The following is a 20,497-nucleotide window of genomic DNA, read 5'->3' on the forward strand; positions in this document are numbered from 1 at the left end:
ACTACGTATCCTAAAAAAATAAATACAAATGTATCTTGACTTCGAACGACGAATGGAGAATAAAGTCAGCAGAAATGTGGGTGCAAACAGTCGGAGTTCATAGACAGGAAAATATAAAGAAAACTTCATACAGGACTATAATGTACGAATGAAAGTATGGGACAAGGAAATACAAAATGAACAGAGCATGTGAACAGAATGAGAGAAGACGGTTTGACTAAACAAGTAATTAACTGTAAACTAATAATAAAACGACATTTACATTGAACGATAAGCATATAAGATCAGGAAATAATTGTTTTCAGTTTACAGATGTGAACATTATTATTATGCTGCGTCACCTCCCTATTGACGCACACATTATGTAGTTCTTCTTTCTGCGATTCGGCAGTAGAATGTATGACGTCCGTCAGTTATACTGCTCAGATTTCGGCCTAAGCCACGAGTACCCGTATGCGGAAACGCGGGAACTGGCTCCGTACCGGGAAGCGGGGAGGGCGGAAAGTAAAGCAGACAATGGCAACACTTGTGGCAATGAATCAGCATTCTGAGGCCAGTACAAGCGGCCGAATGAGTATAAAAGAGCAGACGTCTCCAGAGGAAGACACAGACGGTGATCCAACCGGTTCCTAGCCGACACACATTCTCAGCAAGCCAATATGAAAGCCGTAAGTATGCGACGGTTTGTTGTTACTAACCTTCAGCTGAAGGATTCCCTCCGCTTTTTTCTACGTATTTAGTCCTTCTGATCGCATTTCATCTTTTTTTAAAAAATTTACATACACATCATTTATCTGGGCATTCATAGAGGGAGGGTTTGCTGGTAATTGGGAGCTCCAACATTAGGCGCGTAATGGGGAATTCTAGGGACATGGCTGCCTAATAGGGGAAGGAGGCTAGTGTGTACATCATGTGCATACCGGGGGGAGTGATTCCGGATGCGGAAGGCTGCTTCCGGGTGCCATGAAGAGAACCGGGAGCAGCCCGGTGGTGGCTCGTTGCCAATGACGTAAGTCACTTTGCATCGGAGGAGATTCTTTCTGGTTTAGGGCGGCTAGCGCTAATGGTAAGGATTGCCAGTCTTGCTTGCGAGATTAAGTCGGATCTCACCATCTGCATCATCGTCGATAGAACCGACTGTGGTCTTTTGGTGCAGAGCTGAGTGGAGGGTCCGAATCAAGGTTCGGGCGGTTCTGTTACCGTGTAGGTTGCTGATTCCGTAACTTGCGGCATGGGGTGGTGGGGTGGTTTTTTAGGTTAGAGGACCTCAGAGCGCCACAGAAAGGGCTTCCATCTCAAAGGAGTCAGGTAAAACACTGCAAGTTAGTTGTAGAAACGATCGGTATTGTAATTGTAAATGGTCGTAGCTGTGTTTGGAAAGAACCAGAGCTCCAAGCCCTAATAGAATGCACTGAACCCCCGACTCAGAAGCTATAGTTACTGACCAGTTCAGAGAGAACTTTACTCTCATTTCAAATAGGTATCCCACTCTTACAACTGTAGTTGGTGGTGACTTTAATCTACCCTCGATATTCTGGAAAAATCATTACGTTTAAAGCTGGTAGTAGGCATAAAACGTCATCGGAAATTTTACTGAATGCTTTCTCAAAAAAAATTTTTGAACAGTTACTTCATGAGCCCACTAGAAGCGTAAATGGTTGCGATAACATTCTTGACGTCTTAGCAACAAATAATCCTGAACAAATAGTGGTTATCGTGACGATTACAGGGAATAACGACCAATGCTAGTAGCTGCTAGGCTGAATACCGTAACTGCAACAACCATCAAAAAGAAACGCAAAGTACATCTGTTTTAAAAAGCTGATAAAATGCTCTAAACGCCTTTTTAAGACACAGTCTTATTCACGAAGGCGTAAAAAAGTTGTGGAATGACTTCTAAGACTTAGTATTGACAGTAATTGAGAAATATGTACCACAGAAATTAATAATTAATGCTACTGATCCCTCAAGGTCCAAAAAACGGGTCAGATCGCTGTGGCAGAAGCATTGAAAAAAGCATACCAATTTTAAAAGAACGCAAAATCCCCAAGATTGGCAAAGATTTGCAGAAGTTCGAAATATAGTGAGTACTTCAATGCCAGATGCTTTCAATAATTTCCACAACAAAACTCTGTCTCGAAATTTGGCAAAAAACCCAAAGAGATCCTGGTCATACATAAAGCACACCAGTGGCAAGACGCAATCAATACTTTCACTGAGCGATAACAACGGTGAAGTCACCAATGCCAATGCCACTAAAGCAGAGTTATTAAACACGATTATCCGAAACGACTTCACCAAAGAAGACTAAGTTAAATATACCTGAATTCCAATCAAGAACAACTGCCAATATCAGAGCCATAGAACTAGAAATGTCTGGTGTCGCAAAGCAACTTAAATCACTTAACAAAAGCAACGCACCCGGTCCAGATTCTATACCAGTTAGGTTCCTCTCAGAGTATGCTGATACAGTAACTCCATATTTAGCAATTATATGCAATCGCTCGCTCACAGAAAGATCCTTTCCTAAAGACTGGAAAATTGCTCAAGTCACACCAATACACAAGAAGGGAAGTAGGAGTAAACCGTTGAATTACAGGCCCATATCGCTAACGTCGATTTGCAGTGGGTTTTGGAACATATACTGTATTCGAACATTATGAAGTACCTCGGTACCTCGAAGAAAAAGATTTATAGACACGCTGTCAGCACGGGTCCAGAAAATATCGTTCTTGCGAATCACAACTAGATCTTTATACTCTTGAAGTAATGAATGCTATCGACACGGAATGTCAAATGGATTCCATATTTTTAAATTTCGATAAGGCTTTCGACACCGTTCCTCACAAGCGTCTTATAACCAAACTGCGTGCCTACGGAGTATCGCCTCAGTTGTGTCACTGGATTAGTGATTTCCTGTCAGAAAGGTCACAGTTCGTAGTAATAGACGGAAGGTCATCGAGGAAAATAGAAATAATATTCGGATTTCCCAAAAGGAAGTGTTATAGGCCCTGTATTGTTCCTGATCTATATTAATAACACAGGAGACAATCTCAGTAGCCATCTTAGATTGTTTGCAGATGATGCTATCTTTTACCGTCCTGTAAAGTCATCAGATGACCAAAACAAATTGCAAAATGATTTATATATATCTGTATGGTGCGAAAAGTGGCAATTGACTCTTAATTAAAAAAAAAAGAAGAAGTGAAAAGATATGTACATGAGTACTGAAAGAAATCCGCTAAATTTCGATTACGCGGCAAGTCACACAAATCTGAAGGCTGTAAATTCAACTAAATACTTAGGGATTAAAATTACAAATACCCTAAATCGGAACGATCATGTAGGTAGTGTTGTGGTTGGACTCAACGAAAGACTGCGATTCATCGGCGGGGCACTTAGAAGGGGCAACAGGTATACTAAAGAGTCTGCTTACACGACGCTTCTCCGCCATATTCTGGAGTATTGCTGTGCGCTGTGGGATACGCATCAGATGGGACTGACGAATGACATCGGAAAAGTACAAAGAAGGGCAGCTCGTTTTGTATTATCGCGAGGTAGGGGAGATAGAGCCACAGACATGATACGTGAATTGGAGTGGTGAACATTAAAACAAAAGCGTTTGTCGTTGCGGCAGGATCTTCTCATTAAATTTCAACCATCCGATTTCTCCTCCGATTGCGAAAACATTTTGTTGGCAGCCATCTATATAGGGAGAAATGATTATCACGATAAACTAAGAGAAATTAGGGCTCGCACAGAGTAATTTAAGTGCTCGTTTTCCCCGCACGACGTTTGAGAGTGGAACGGTAAAGAGACAGCTTGAAGGTGGTTCATTGAACCCTCTGCCAGGCACTTTATTGTGAATAGCACAGTAACCACGTAGATGTAGATACGTTGTCAAAATATTTTTACGTGGCTGTCACATTGACTATAAGTCGTCAGGCTTTTCATGTCTTTGTATATACCATGTCTAAGTTCATTACGTAATTATCGTAGACGGACGGGGTGGCCGAGCGGTTCTAGGCGCTTCAGTCTGGAACCGCGCTACCGCTATGGTCGTAGATTTGAATCCTGCCTCGGGCATGGATGTATGTGATGTCCTTAGGTTAGTTAGGTTTAAGTACTTCTAAGTTCTAGAGGACTGATGACCACAGATGTTAAGTCCCATAGTGCTCAGGGCCATTTGAACCATTTTCTTAATTATCATACTCCGATCTGTCTGTACACTCCCCTTGTCACTTTAGTGCTCTTCTTACGTCTACACGCATACTTAATTCTACAAACAATAGCTGACCTTTACCTAACCCATTTCTTAATGAAATACTTTCTTTCATGAACGGAAGTCGGTCGAGATGTGCAAGAGAGCGTCTTGGAGAGATATCCTGACAATTCTGAAACAGTGAAGGAGGGTTCTCAGTCTTCTGTGGGTGGCTTGGTGACGGCATTGATACATGAAAGGCATGGTTCCGAGTTAGATTCCCTGTCTGGCAAACACTTCATCTGCAAGGAATTGTTGTATTCTAGTCTGTCCACACACTCACCCAACGTTCGCTTTGACTCTCGTCCTACACATTAATGTACATGACAGCGCGTCACTGTACGTTACATCCCGGAGGGTACTTCACAGTAATAATAGCGACTTCTCTTCAAATACAATCTCCCGTGAAGGGACGAGAAATCGAATATCTCTGTTTGCATATCCCTATGCATCCTGACTTTTCTATTAGTCCCTGCATCAGGCTTACGATGTAGGCAGCTCATTCTTTCCACATTAGGCATCAAACACGACTTCCCAGAGATTTTCGAGAACCACATTAGGCCCTACTTTTTCATTGCTTTAGCACACAGACTGTGCTACATTCTCATGAATTCTGCGTTCACCAATCAAGATCTTCTTGACGAAGGTGAGAGTTCAATTTGCCTACCCTGCTACTGATTTTCTGTGTTAGTTCCATTTCATACTGGTTCTTAGTGTCCTCCGAGATATCATGCGATGTATGCTTTATACCTTACCATTGATAATGTATTTAAATACAATTGCTCTGGGCATTACTGTGTACTTTTCCACCTTTCGATATATTATGAGGCACGAAGAGGTAATTCTGTTCAGAGTTTTGCGTTTTCATTTCCTACTAATGTGCCATCGTATCTTTAAAATCTGACAGTATTTGTGTTACATTTGATGAATCTTTCACACATATTGAAAACGATTGTCGTCCTATTACGCATCTTTTAAGGGCACACAATTTTATTTTTGTTTTTGTTGAACATTGGCTGTCCATTATAACGAACTGATGTCAACATTCCAGTAATCTATCACTCAGTCACATGACTTAAACCTAACAGGGTCATGTACTGCTTACCTTCCGGCAATGTAGTTTTATGTTACGCCTTTCGCAAATCTAGGAAGACAGCGTCCGTCTATTACATGCATCTACTCTTTGAGCTAGGAAGACAGCGTCCGTCTATTACATACATCTACTGTCTGACAAATTTATTCCGTCAAAATGTGAGCTTTAATCAAAATGAATGGTTTTTCGTGAATCCGTTCTTAATCGTTGGGAAGCTTCTTTCTTCCAGTAACACCATAACAACCGACCTTACAATATCGTCAAAAGTCGAGCGGGAGACTGGCGTTAAGAAGACTGTAATGCTTAGCGAACGTTCATTTACCCGTCTTGACAACTAAAGGCACTCCTGTATACAATGGGTCCAATACATTTCTCGTGGCAGTTATTGTGAAAGGCTGTGATCCTTGACCATTATGTTCAATTCACTTCATATTTGATATGTCGACTTAATCTTCAACATACATCTTCAATATTTTATTTACCGGAAAATAATATGAAAATTTCGACAGCTGTCTTCCCACCACTTATCTAACTATAATACGTTATTTACGAGTAATAAATGTTAATCGATATCCAAGTAGAAAATGAAAACAGCTTTTTCACATCATATATTGCCTTCACCCGTACGCTATAGCATACAGAAGAAGGACAGGAAGTAGACAATCAGCCAATGGCCTTTCACTGTTTTCTTAAATTCTGTTTAGCAGGTTTACTTTCTAGCATTATGTTCCCACATGTTGTATATGTACAGTGCTGAACACTAAATCAAATACATTTAATTTGTCGATTAACCGTAACTCATTAACGTTAAACAGTAGACCTTAGCGTGATCAGTCACAAATTGATTTTCGCGACAATATTATTAGATGAAACGACTGCGAATATTGTCGCAAATCTTATATTGTGCGCATTCACAATTATAGTATCGTACCATGATGGGTAATACCACTTCAGCACTATGATAAAGCTTTAATATAATTTATGATGATATATTAATTTAATTTATGGGTCATAGACTAAAAGCTCCGTACATTTTTATAGTTACTTCCACATTACACAAAGTATTCAGTGTATGATTAAATAAAATCAATCAGAAAGCTGTTGACGCAAATTTATGATATAAGTCACCATTCATTCTGATGTAAGTCACCATGTTCAATGTTATTTTCAAAAGAGGGAAGGAAGATTGGGCTATAATATTCCACCTGCGGAAGGCGATTAGAGGTGGAACGCAAGCTCTGATATGGGAAGTGTTGGAAAAGAAATCGGATTTGTTTCTTTGAAGAAGTCATTCAGACATTAACCTCAAGTGATATTACGAAACCTCCTGAAAACTGAATCTTGCTGTCTGGAAGAAAATTTGAACAGCGGTTCCACTGTGCGATCATTGCACCACCTTCTCGGTCAGTGCCGTTCCATTCAAGCATACGATAATTCTAAATGACGCAAAAATACTTTAATATGATCACTATCAATGTCACTCATATGACGGTTGCTTAAAGTTTACCAGAGGCCATACCTGGGGCATATATGTAATGCAGATAGTTTTCAGTCACTCAAAAGTAAATGGTCATGTTTCATCTTAATAGCCAAATCTTACCTTAGAAGACGTTCTACTGTAAAAGATATATTCCGTTAACATATTCCAACTTCATTCACACTGATGGCAATTCAAATACTGTTACCAGTACAGTAAATCAGGAGGAGAATTCAGCTACTAACCCAGTTGGTGTCTCGAACATGGTGACGTGATTTGTCGAATCCTTCGCTAGCCATCGGGGCTCAGTTCGAAACGGGACGAACCACTGAAAACAGTTCTGCTCCAGTCAATGATATTCAAGGGCGAAGATGTGTACCAACTTGACTGTTGCCTGTCACACGGACCTAAGACCAGAGCTGGTGGTGTGCGTGCCATTTCTTTTGGTAGCAGGACTTCTTTGGATGTCATCCGCAGCACCCTTACAGCACAGATTTGCGTCCCCGATATTCTACGGTCGACAAAGCCTATATCAGACAAGTGTCTAGCGCAATTGTTAGATCGGTTACTGCTGCTACAATGGCGGGTTATTGAGATTTGAGCAAGTCTGATCGTGGTGTTATAATCGGCGCACGAGTGTTGGGGCACAGCATCTCCGAGGTAGCGATAAACTGGGGATTTTCGGTACGGCCATTTCACTTGTGCACCACGAATTTCAGTAAACCGGTAAAACATCCAATCTCCGACATACTTGCTGCCGGAAAAACATTCTGCAAGCACAGGACCAATGACGACTGAAGAGAATCGTTCAGCATGACAGAAGTGGAACCCTTCCGCAAATTGCTGCAGATTTCGATACTGGGCCATCAAAAATTGTCAGCGTACGAACCATTAAACGCAGCATCTTCGATATGGGCTTTCGGAACCGAAGGCCTACTCATGTACCTTTGATGACCGCACGACACAGAGCTGTACGCATCACCTGGGCCCATCAACACCTACGTTCGACTGTTGATGACGGTAAACATATTGCCTGGCTGGACGAGTCTCGTTTCAAATTGGATCTAGCGGATGAAACTATACTTCTGTGGAGACAACCTCATGAATCCATGGATCTTGCATGTCAGCAGGGACCTGTTAAAACTGGTGGAGGGTCTGTAATAGTGTGGAGAGTGTGGAGATGGAGTGATACGCGACCCCTGACACGCCCAGATACGATTCTGACAGGTGACACGTAGGGGAGCATCGTGTCTGACCACCTGCATCCATTCACGTCCATTGTGCATTCCGACGAACTTGGGAAATTCCAGCTGGACAATGCGACACTCCACACTTCTAGAATTACTAGAGAGTGGCTCGAGGAACACTCCCCTGAGTTTAAAAACTCCCTCTGGCAACCAGACTCCCTAGACGAGGGTATTATTGAGCATTGCAGGCGTGCCTTAAAACGTGTTATTCAGAAGGGATCTCCAGTCCCTCGTACTCTTACGGATTTACAGACACCCCTGCAGGATGTATGGTGTCAGTTCCCTCCAGCATTACTTCAGAAATTAGTCGAATCCGTGTCACGCTGTATTGCGGCTCTTCTGTGTGTTTGCCGGGACTCTACGCGGTATTAGATAGACGTACCGAAATGGCGTTAGAAGAAACTTAACATTAATACGGTGTCCCAGAACGTCCAAAAGCTACTGTGATAAACTTTTATTCTCAGAGAATTAGATTTGGTCATGTGACTGAATTTAGGTCACAGATCAGATCTGCATCAAGTTAAAGGAATATGTTTCTTGGCGTCGCTAATGTAACTGTTTTCAGTTTCAGCGTTTGTCATATTAACATTCGCAACACATGCTGCAAATGGCAACATTTAAATAAGTCTGTTTTAACTTTATAGAGAGTTAATCTTTGATCTGAATATGATTTCTTTACTGGAACAGACTGCTCGAGAATAAACGTACATTAGAAAAGCCATTGATAGTTGCATAATGCATCTCTTTAAATGCACTGGAGCTTCGACATATTGTTCATGAGAAAAACCAGTCCTAGTAAGAAGTTTCACTGCGTGGTACTCCTACATGAAGGAAGGATATGTAAACGTAGATACACACTTGATGGAATGCTCTGGTACTGAAAGATAGGACAGAAATTTCCACAATGCATTTCAAATGAAAGGATTCACTCAGGCAGTCAATAGAACCGTACAGGACCGACGGGACGTTAGGGTCTCGGGAAGAGAGCTTTGACGTTGCCGTCATCGTCTGTTCACATAATAAATTATCTTACTTTTGCTGTATTCTCTAAGCTCACAGCTGTGAACTTTGTTTCTTTCAGCCTTCTTAGTCTATATTCGATAGTCTGGCTCTGCTTTTGCAATGCTGCTGAAATGTTCCATGACAGTTTCGATATTTTTCTTCTACTGAGTGATGTTGCACAAGGGAGGTCACATAGCTGAGAGTGAGAAGTAATTTAGATTTTGCTATGCTTTGGCAGGGCATACATTATCTATAAATAAGGACATAAATCAATGTGCCAATTTTCAAGAAATAACTTTTTCAACTGTTAAAACTTGGTCTCTTTTGAAGGAGTAAAGTGCATTTATATTTGGTGTTGTTTGGTATTTGGAAATAAGTAACTAAATACAACGAATAGGATAAACAGCCTCAGTTATGTGGCTTACATTAATTGATGTGTCTTTTATATGTATTTTCGCTGGCAAGTTAATATCGCCGTTTCGAAATGTTCAGACGAAACTTGCTCTGGTGTTCCAATTTTATTCAGTTTACCATGAAAATGTTCTGCAGATCATACCTTATGACGTTTTCATTTGCCAGTAACAAACTTTATCGCTGGCAGTTTCTTAATTCCGATATTATAGTACGACTTTTAGTGTCGCAGATAGTATCTCATAACGTTACTTTGACCTCTCCAATAATTGGGGTAAGATGAAGTGACTTCACTTTGCGTCTAGTGTGATCAGACCAAAATTTGAGCGTGACCTCACCTAGCGTTCCGTCCCTTTTACGCTGACATCTGGTGTGAGTCGGCTTTAAGCCTCTACTACTTGTTGTTCCACAGGTGTTCGCTGTGGTGATCCTGGGTGCGGCAACCGCCGCCTTTGCTACTGCAGCGCCCACCAATCCCAGCTCCGGCCAGCAGCGTATGCAGTACCAGCCTAACGAGAGACGCGATATCGGAGTGGGGGATGTGAACTTCGGCGGTGAGAGCTTCAACCCCAAGGTCAATGTAAATAACAAGAATTATCCTTCTCCGGGTGCATCCAGCGACTCTGGAGTGGGTAGGGTGAACTTCGGCGTTGGCAGCTTCAACCCAAACGTCAATGTAAACAACACTGCCTACCCCCCTGTACACGTACCCGTCGGAACCTACCACCCTCTGCCCTGTAACAAGCAGCGAACTCCCATCTGTCAATAAACTCCGCTGTATCTAACCCCATGACGTCGACCCCTGTACTGTTGTTCCCTCTGCTTACAGTAGTAAGTTCATAGATCCTTTTATAATATATTCTTTATTTACCTATCTGCACGCATGTGTGTACTTTGTGTGAATAAAATTGTCTCTGTGCCGTTAGAGTGAAAGAGTTTTCATTGTATTCGTGTTTAAGACAACATCCATTATCTTTATCGACTTTTTGCAGAACCACGTAATCTGATCTTAGAAGAGGAGTAACGCTCAATGATACAACAACACAGTCATGAGAAACCATCACCAGTCTTGCCTTGCACGACCAGACTGGGAAAAACGGCAATCAATGTGAGTGTATACTTGTATAGTGTGCTCACAGCTACTTGTAGGTACAAAAACAGGGAGAGAGACAGAGAGAAGAGAGGTAAGAGATGCAAAAAACAGAGAATGGGAGTTGCAGAGCAAGAAATGTATGGATAACGCAAAGCAAGAGAGAGGGAGGTAAGAAATAAAGACTTACAGTGAGGCGGTCGAAAGGCAGAGCAGGCTAGAGCGAGAGAAGAAAGTAGTGTGAGGTAGATTTACAGAGCCACATCCATATGGAACAAAAACATGAAGAAGTAGAAGGAGAGAAATGTTTAGTGGGAGAATGGGAAATAATAGTAACAAGTAGGAAGGAACAGCAACAGGGAGAAAAATACAAGGAGAATGTAAGGCAGTACGTCTTTGTACAGACATTAAAAGATCGTAAGCTGAGAGCCTCGTGGACCCTGACAGTAATAGGAAACGAGATTCTAGCCTCAACGTTTATCACTCTCACAGGAATTACCAAATTCAAATGAGCGTTATCGTTTGCTTGTAATCATCTCAATGTACATACCTTCCAATACACTGAATATTTCAGCACCTCGAGAAATACTTCGGAATGCTGTACTATGTATATTTTCGTTTTATATGGAACTAAAACAGCTGTTCTGGTATCAATTTCTTGGATTATGTGTGACTCGAACGATACTGTGGTTTTAAGCTGACTCTTCTTGGTAATCTGTTTAAAACAATGGCCTATCGTCATATACAAATGACGGCGGGGAGCGAGAGGGGCTGACCAATGGATGGAAACTGCCAGTTATAAATTTATTTGCCGGCAAATTGCTTCAGATTTTATCGAAAAATGCTAAGCACGCAGGTACAAAAAACTATTTATCCAAAGACCAACTTTTAACCGTTTTCTCTTTAACTTACTGCAAAAAATTCAATATTATAACAGGAGCTGCAGAAAGCGTTTTAACCCGCAGTTACAAATATTTCTCTTTTTAGTCAAAAGATCATTAGCTAACCCCTTTTTTAAATTCCTTACGAAAATTCAGAAACAGAAAAACAGAACTCGCATGACACGATTGCGAACCAGAAGGCAACGCAATTCATACACCATCACCATTTGTACACCATCACCGCTTATTGCATTTAGAGGATAGTACACCTATAAAATTTTATTCAACTTATGTTCACAGTAACAATACAATTTATTTAACAAACACACAGGCTTATTAAAGGAAAACGCAAGGACTGATGAACTACAAGCTAGTAATTAAATAGTAGTCTTTGTCATTCAATTATTATTGTGCAAGGAATCCGACTTGATGTTTATTTCATTCCTATACGTACGTGAAATATATAGTCTATATATTTTCGAAGTAAACTGGTCAAGAACTTTTCGAGTTTCACATACTCTGTCCTTCCTAACGTACACTAGAGTAGGGTGCACAAATCTGAAATGAATCAGTTAAGTACTTTTGAATATTTTTGGAAAGAATAATAAACAACGACTTGTGTTATTTAGTAGTATGGGTTACTCATCAATGACGTACAATAGATAAAACATAAAAACTGTGTCTGTGCAACAAACAGAGGACACGTGATAACCCAGGACAATTAGACAATAGACTTAATAAAATCAGACGAGCTCCAACCGGATTTAAAAAGCTTAAAACTTTTGAGGCGTATAGCGCAGATGGAATAAATATACATCTTGGGGTGTGAGGGCACTCTATGTGAGTTAATGCCTTAATATTTATTCAACGAGTGCTGGCGATCTTATAAAGTCCTTAGTGACTGGAAGACCACAGAGTTATGTGATGTGACAGCTGAGAAAAAGAACTCAGGAACACTTCTACAGCCGGCCAGAGTGGCCGTGCGTTTCTAGGCGCTACAGTCTGGAGCCGAGTGTCCGGTGCGGTAGCAGGTTCGAATCCTGCCTCGGGCACGGATGTGTGTGATGTCCTTAGGTTAGTTTGGTTTAATTAGTTCTAAGTTCTAGGCGACTGATGACCTCAGAAGTTAAGTCGCATAGTGCTCAGAGCCATTTTTGAACACTTCTACATCCAGTAGCGCACTGTGTAGTCCCTAGCTCCATGTGTATTCCTTTCATCACTAAAGTCATAAGGGATCGTGCAATCACAGATACTAGAAATCAATACCAGATGTCAATGAATTTCACCTCTGAAAGAACGCAGTTGACAGTTGGTGCTACTAGGTATCTGACCAATTAATTAATGGTCCACGATTTCCACCACGGTTCGCTCATATACGAAACGTAAAATTAACGTCCAAAATTATTTACCACACTTCACCATGAAAGCACTCGCATACGTGCCGAATCCTGTTTCCCTAGGCTTGAAACACACAAGGTATCCATCCGGTGTCGCAAACAAAAGTCAAATATTATAAATAGTACTTCAAGCGATGAAAATATGAAAAAAAATCAAGAACCACCAATCACAAATCACACGTCAATGCGGAAACACTCGCAAATGATCGAAAATCGCTGTCTGAAAACGTGATAACAAATTAACTAGGCGCACATGCTCTACTAAACCGACTGCTAAACCAGTCAGCTTGCCAGTCCGTACAAGAGATAACAAACACTAACGACAACTCATTGCATACAACAATTCTAGCCGAAGTGTGCTACCTTACCAACGGAGAACTAACCATTCCGCTTCCTACAAGCGAAACTCCCCGTGTCAATCCCCTTCAAGTTCAGTGGTAAGATGGCCCAGTGAACAGCGTGTCACGAACTGAACAAAGATGAAGCAAGAAAACAGGTAGAAGGGGTACTGATCTGTTGAAAAAAGCAAAACAGAAAGAGTGAACGTTCCAAGGAGAGCATGAAACAGCTGCTGCGTGCTGAGGAAGTGGTCCTGGTGTTGGACTGCCCAGTGGACGAGCCGTGTTCAAAACTTCCACGTGCCGTTAATGCATGTAAGCTTTTTTTCTTGCACAATATTATGAACTGTCCGTCCGGTCATTGAAATGTTTGTTCTCTTTCTGCAGTTTGACCGTTGTCATACTATACATTTACTACAGAGAAAAAGAGTCATGTGATAGGAATACGCTACTGTCGCATGTAAATGTTATGAATATTGAGAGCAGACGAGATACCTAATTATCGTTTCACAGAAACGAAAACCGCCGGCCGAATAGGTAGAGCAGTTCTAGGCACCACAGTCTGGAACCGCGAGGCCGCCGCAGTCTCAGGTTCGAATCCTGCCTCGGGCATGGATGTGTGTGATGTCCTTAGGTTAGGTAGGCATAAGTGGTTCTAAGTTCTAGGGGAATGATGACCTCAGAAATTAAGTCCCGTAGTGCTCAGAGCCAAATGTAAACAACAAAGTAATTCAAGAGTCAACACTTCCAAAACGGAACACAGTTTCAAAAACATTGGAATATAAATTTTGACAGAGCACGGAGAATCTGTCTGTGAGATAGTTACGTTCATTTGTTGCAGCTTATGTGACAAACTATCATATTTTCATCATGTCCTTGGGAGTGATCACATGAACATTCATAAGGACACCCGTATCAAGCAAGGAGGGAGAATATCTCACTGATCTATCAGTCGTTCAAACTAGGTGCGTCCATAAGACATTGCTATCATATGGCATATGTGCTGTCACTAATGCCGTGTACCAAACACCAGACGTGCTTTCCGATGGAGGATTTGGTTGACTTGTGGCCTTGTAAGGAAAGGTTTGCGGTTCCCATTCGAAAGCTACTTCCTTTCGGCTGCTAATAGGGTAGTTGTGCAGAAGCAACTGTCATTATAGGTCTCTACCTTACACCTCGCTGTTGTAAACGGACGTTACCCCACGACGCAGACCCAAATTTGAATATAGCGAAAAAAAAATGGCACGAGAAAGGTTATATCACCACTCGCGCTCTTGGGTGTCTTACACTGTAACCACTTAACCACGACTCCATTGCTGTTCCAGGCTGCTCTACATTGCTCTTCTTCTCCTTTGACTGTTCACGTTTTCTATCTTGCTTTTCTTTTCACAGTCTAGTACACCTTCTTCTTCTTTTCACGCATGATCTGTGTTCAGTTTTTCATGGGCTGTTCACTTTGCCACCTTACAACTAAATCTGATGGGCATGCGATGGCGAGCTTGCCTTGTTAGTAGAAAACTGAACAGCGTTCTCCTCAACTCTGCTGCACATGACGAAGCCATGAGGTGGTGTCACATCTACTTAGGGCGAAACCCTTTCTTCAGTTTCGAAATTTTTCATCTTCTACTCTCCTGTTTGTTATAATAAATGAAAAACACGCTTTGTCCAAAATTTCAGTTCAACCGAACAACTATAAAGCGACCCTCATCGACCGCGATATTTTGAATTTTTGCTGTGTGAATTTTGCTACGCAGTTTCTCATTACCTTTATTATTAAATAAAGTTTTATTATTAACGATACTTATTTGTAATACTCCAGCTTTAACACTTTTGTCCACATCTTAACATATAATACATGCTATAATTTTATTACTAGTGAAACATTAGTAGTGTTAATAAAGAAGGCTGTAATAGCTAGGTGGGAGTGAAAGTGGCATCATCCTTTTACTGCTTTGGAGAATACTGCAGCCTAGCCGTGAACACTTAAAACGAAACCAAAAAAAGAGACAACTGCGCTACTGTCAATGAGTTTCGTCGCGATAGTTACATCCGATCGTCTGCTTTTAAATTTTGTGTCGGACTGTAACGGAAAGGTGTTCAACGTGGTCAAAGGTGTTGAAAAACAAACTCGATTGGCAGTATTAGCAGCCTTTTAAGGCATGGATCAGTGGTTGGGATTCCCTGAAATTCTAACAGCTTCCGGAGGAGATCGAATCAAGGCTGTTTCACTTATCTGTCATGTATAAGTAAAACTGACATTGACACGTATAACGAATGTATATATGGGCTGAGCCATCCACCTAGAACAACTTAAAGCTTCTGGAATGCGAAGTGGCATCTTGGAAATATATAAAAAAAAATGACAAAGATTAAGAGAAAAACTCAAGTGGCAAGGAGTAATATGAACAAAAATTATCTTTCTTCTCATTCACATATTGAATTTCAGGTTTTGTAACTCACGTAACAAAAATTTCTTCAGAAAATTTTCTATTAATACCGATTTCCTCTACAAAGACCCTACAACGAGAAAAGATGAGTCCCTTACAGCAATTAAAAAACTTAATGTTTCAGAAATCGGTGCCGAACCCATTCAGGACTACAGTAACACTCTCACAGAGGAGGAAAGTGGGAAACGATTCGTTATAGACATTGTTGTTGGAGACCGTACATGGTACCCCGTTGCTAGGAACTCTCTTAGGATGAAATAATATTCAGTCTTTATTCAATGAAACCATCATCTGCTTCTACAAAAATGAATGTAGTAAAACGATTATTGCAAGTAAAAAGTGTTTCAGACTGAAAATTTATGTATAATAGAATGTAAACTTGAAATTTATAAAATTTTCTGTGTTGTTTTTTGAGTTCCTTGAATGGCCTTTTGAGTCATATGAGACAAAATGGTTTTAAGGAACTGCTGGGTTTGCCTGAATGTGTGACATTTACATTAATTTTCTAAAATTTGCATTTACCTAAGGGTCAGTAGTTTCTACATTCGTGACTTCAGGTCTTAGCAATACAGGGAGAAAAATTCATTACCACAACCACCAGGGAAGGACCATTCTGTCGGACAGTTCCGCTGTATTGCACGCCAAGAGAGAGAAGACTCAGCATCCGACCCGTAACCAGTAGAAAGAGACGGAAGCAGCCACCAGACAGCGACACTTTAGAGCTTTCTGCGTGCTGTAGGTGACGGGATTGTAAAACCTGGAACCTGCTGCTGCATGGTGTGCAGCGTATAGAAACACAGAGCAGTTCCTAAACTCGGAAGTCAGGACCACACTGCTCCACCTCTTCGACAAAGTTCTCATAAACTGTGGAATTAAACTTTCAGAGCATATATTTATGTTACACAGATATAAGTTCCAAAAACTTAGTAGTTCAATATACCTCTAACTTTATTACGGTAAATTTTTGTTGTCGAGAGAATGTGAGGTATTTTAAATCACCTTCACCAAGCTATAGTACATATTAAGTTTAAATTCACATTCCATTGGCTGTTACGAGGAGGAATCTAGCAATCAATGCTAATGATGATTAAATGTAGCTTAAAGAGCTGTGACTCCTTGTCACCACCAGTTAGCTACGTTGTTGACAACAATTTCTTACGAATTGCTTCCGAAGAAGTACATTCACTGTGATTGGGAAAGTTCACGTGACATGTCACATACATCTGCAGAATATAACAAGAACTGATACACAGAACTACTGCTTTGACAGCTTCCAACTATTTGTTACAGCAGCAAACTTCAGCATGTTCTGAGATCATAGATTCTGACGTAATAGCAATAAAGGAGCAACGTGGGTGGTACAAATATCGGTAGACTGCAAATCAAGCTGTGTCTTTCACATGTGATATCCTCACTCCCATGGACTGTGAAAAGTAGACACATTTAGTCTTTCTACGTTTTTGAAATTCTGTTATTCAAACATACATTCCAGGTCTCCAATAATAATATCTACGTGGTTTATCGTCTAGAACGAAATATCCACGGAAATATGGATATCGGACGTTATCCTGGACGGAAATGAATCTACGGACACTGAACCACTATCTGTTAAGCCTTACGTGAGTGAAACCCGAGTCAAGAGAAAGAATGTTCTACATTAATAACGAAATATGGAGTTTTAGTTACAATACCAATCCCTTCACAGATAAACATAGTTATCTAGATGGAAAATCCATCCATTACAAGTAATATGCCGTTATATCTTGGTAAAATATGAGTCTGGTGCGAAGATTGGCAACAGTCTGTTAATGCATATATTAATCTTATACGCATTCCAGCAGTTCTTACTTTCTATGCTTGCAAATAAAATTTGGGGGGAGGGCTTGCACCTTATAGAAGACATTTTAATTTTTAATCTATAACCATATAATGCAACTCAAATTGTAACAACGTGGTCATCACATGGACTATTCCAAATGGCAAACTTAGCTATTACACTTCCTCCAAGAGATCCATAGTACTGTAAAGAACGACTCTCGGGTTGGTTCCGTGTTTCATGCCTTCAGGGAGGCATATGACAGCGTCTCGCAATCGTGTATCGGACCGTAATTTTGACTGCATTCAAGAACTCAGCACGTTTTCTTAACGAAACAAAATAGATAGATGTAAAGGTAATTTAGGATGTACTGAAGTGGGATAGGACCTTTATTGTCTACAATGTATAAAAATTACCTAACAGAAAGCTTCAGAATCTCTTTAGGTGTACATAACAAAGTAGCAACGCCAGGAGGAAGTGTCGATTTGCAAAATGACCTGCAGACGACTGAGGAATGGTGCAGACCCTGTCAGTTAACTTACAATGTAAATAAATGTACAAGGGGAATCGAAAAGTAAAGGGACTTAAGCAGTTTCTCTCCGAATGGCTTGGTAACACTACTAGTATTCATGGCTGAGTGACAATGTGTCACTCTTACTCTCGCATTAGTCGTTGTGTTTTAGCAGACCGTGGAACATGGCAACCCTATTGTCGATCTACATCAAGGATGAAGTGAGGACCGTGATTCGCTTTTTGTTAGCAGAAGGTGTTAAAACAGGTAATTATTCGTCGAATGTAAGCGCAGTTTGGTGACAAATGTTTAGCGCGAAGCAATGTCTATGATTTCATAGAGTGCTTCAAACAGTTAAGAACCTCTCTAAGTGATGAGAAAAGATTGGACAGGCCGTCGGCGTCAACAGGTGAGGCCTATTTAGAAATCCTTCGGGGCATGGTGATGGAAAACAGACGATTCAGAGTGGACGAAATCGTCAACGTTTTATTTATCAGTCATGGGTTATGTATTCCATCTTACATGACAGGTTAAATTTTCGGAAAGAGTGTGGAAGGCGGGTCCCAAAGAATTGTCAGTCCAGCAAAGGATGGATTTCTCTCAGAAGCATTTGGACTGTTATAATCGCACGGTAGGTGGATTTTTACAGTATATCGTTACTGTAGACGAAACGTTTGTGCATCATCACGAACCAGAAAGTAAGGCAGCGATCATTGTGTGGAAACACTCATCATCACAAGAAGTTAAGAAATTTAAACGTCAGCTATCAGCTGGTAAGATTATACTAATGCTATTATGCAACATGGAAGATGTAGTAGCCATTCATTTCACCCCAAGAGGCTAAACTGTGAGCAGTGACTGTTTTCATGTGTTGCGAACTAACTGAAACCTGATATCAGATGCAAACGTCGCGGAAAATTGCGAAATCGTGTCACCCTACAAGAGAGCGCTCGGCCACAACGTGCCAAACAGACGGCCGAAACAATAAAGGAACTGGCATTCGAAATGTTGAAACACTCGCCGTACAGAGAAGATTTGAATTCAAGTGACATCAAAATGTTTGGAGCATTGAAGGAAGCACTCAGAGGAAGAAGATTTGGAACCGATGCGGAAGTCATGTTAAATGTCGATCCAACCGCGCAAGGGCATGCACACCTTCGACGTTCTCGTCGGTTTTTGAAGTTCAAGGTCTCCCTGAGTGTTGTTCATTCTCACTGCGGTCTCCGTCTTCCGCAAATGATCTGTCCCAGCGAAAAACTGGTGCTCTTAATAAGGAATAATCCTCCTAGGCCTAATTCAACTTCTCAAATACCACACTCGCGGATTCCTCAGATTTGACACAAAACTTGATTGCATCACATTGCTCTAAATTCCGCTGTTCCATTTTTGTAACACCAAACAGAAACAAGCGTCCTGATGACGCTCTCTAAAATCACGTGACAGCTGTACGGAGATAAATCTCCGACTGAGTATCTGGAAGGGAAGAACACACCTGTGTACATAAGTAGAACAACACAGCGCTGCCAGGTCGCTCGCAGTGCTGTCCGTCTCATTATTTTTGTCACACATATCGCAGATGTAGATGTAGTCCACTTTGTGTTAGTAGTGCTGGATGCGTTTCATAAATCTAGGAAGGCACTATACATATCTGTTTATTGGTACTACTATTTGCAGGATATCTTGTGTGAATAAAGAAAGCTGTACTTCACAGGAGTGACTTTTTAAACATCAGTGCGGCCTGCTCGAGAGATTTTTTTTTTTATTTGTGGTAAGTTCCTATGGCACCAAACTGCTGATGTCATCGGTCCCTACGCTTACACACTACTAAATCTAATTGAAACTAACTTACATTAAGGACAACGCATACACCCATGCCCGAGGGAAGACTCGAACGTCCGACATTCAATGCTTACATCCAGGAAGCTATAGACCAAGTTCGAGAAACTACTGAGTTGGGGATCAAAACTAATGGGCACAAGATAGACTTGCTACGTTGTGCAGATGATACTGCTATAGTCACGGAAACGAAAGAAGATCTAGAGAAAGTCCTCAGAACAATGGAAAAAATTCTATCCAATCACTATGGAATGAGAATAAACAAGAAAAAGACTAAAGCGATGATATGCAGTGCGGGATCAGAATATGAACCTTTGAGAATGAGAATTGGAGGAGAGGAGCTGCAACTGATAGAAGAATTTACTTACCTGGGAAGGAAAATCACAAGAGATGGTAGAAGTCGGAAAGAAATTGCGACCAGAATACAAAAGGACAAAATTGCACTTAATAGGAGAAGGAACTTACTCACCAGCATCAACATCAGCCTGAAAATAGGGAAACGTATCATGGAAGGTTTTGTTTGGAGTGTGAGCGTATACGGATGTGAAAGTTGGACAATTGGAAGAGAAGACGGCTAGAGGCCCTGGAGATTTGTTGCTATAGAAGGATGATGAAGATCAGCTGGAGAGACAAAGGAACAAATGAAGAGGTGCTTAGAAGAGCACAGGAAACCAAATCTTTGTGGAGGCA

At 41.0% G+C, this 20,497-nt stretch overlaps 1 protein-coding gene across 1 annotated transcript; it reads left to right on the top strand.

The window, feature by feature from the left end:
* The first annotated feature begins 619 nt into the window (after positions 1 to 619).
* On the top strand, positions 620 to 10,418 carry LOC126284315 (uncharacterized). Its single transcript, XM_049983150.1, has 2 exons — positions 620 to 668; positions 9,904 to 10,418. Exons 1-2 carry the CDS (start codon positions 660 to 662, stop codon positions 10,258 to 10,260), a joined length of 366 nt encoding a protein of 121 aa, XP_049839107.1. The 5' UTR covers positions 620 to 659; the 3' UTR covers positions 10,261 to 10,418.
* The last annotated feature ends 10,079 nt before the right edge of the window (positions 10,419 to 20,497 follow it).

This window comes from Schistocerca gregaria, chromosome 8 (assembly GCF_023897955.1).
Source record: "Schistocerca gregaria isolate iqSchGreg1 chromosome 8, iqSchGreg1.2, whole genome shotgun sequence".
Classification (NCBI taxonomy): Eukaryota; Metazoa; Arthropoda; class Insecta; order Orthoptera; family Acrididae; genus Schistocerca; species Schistocerca gregaria.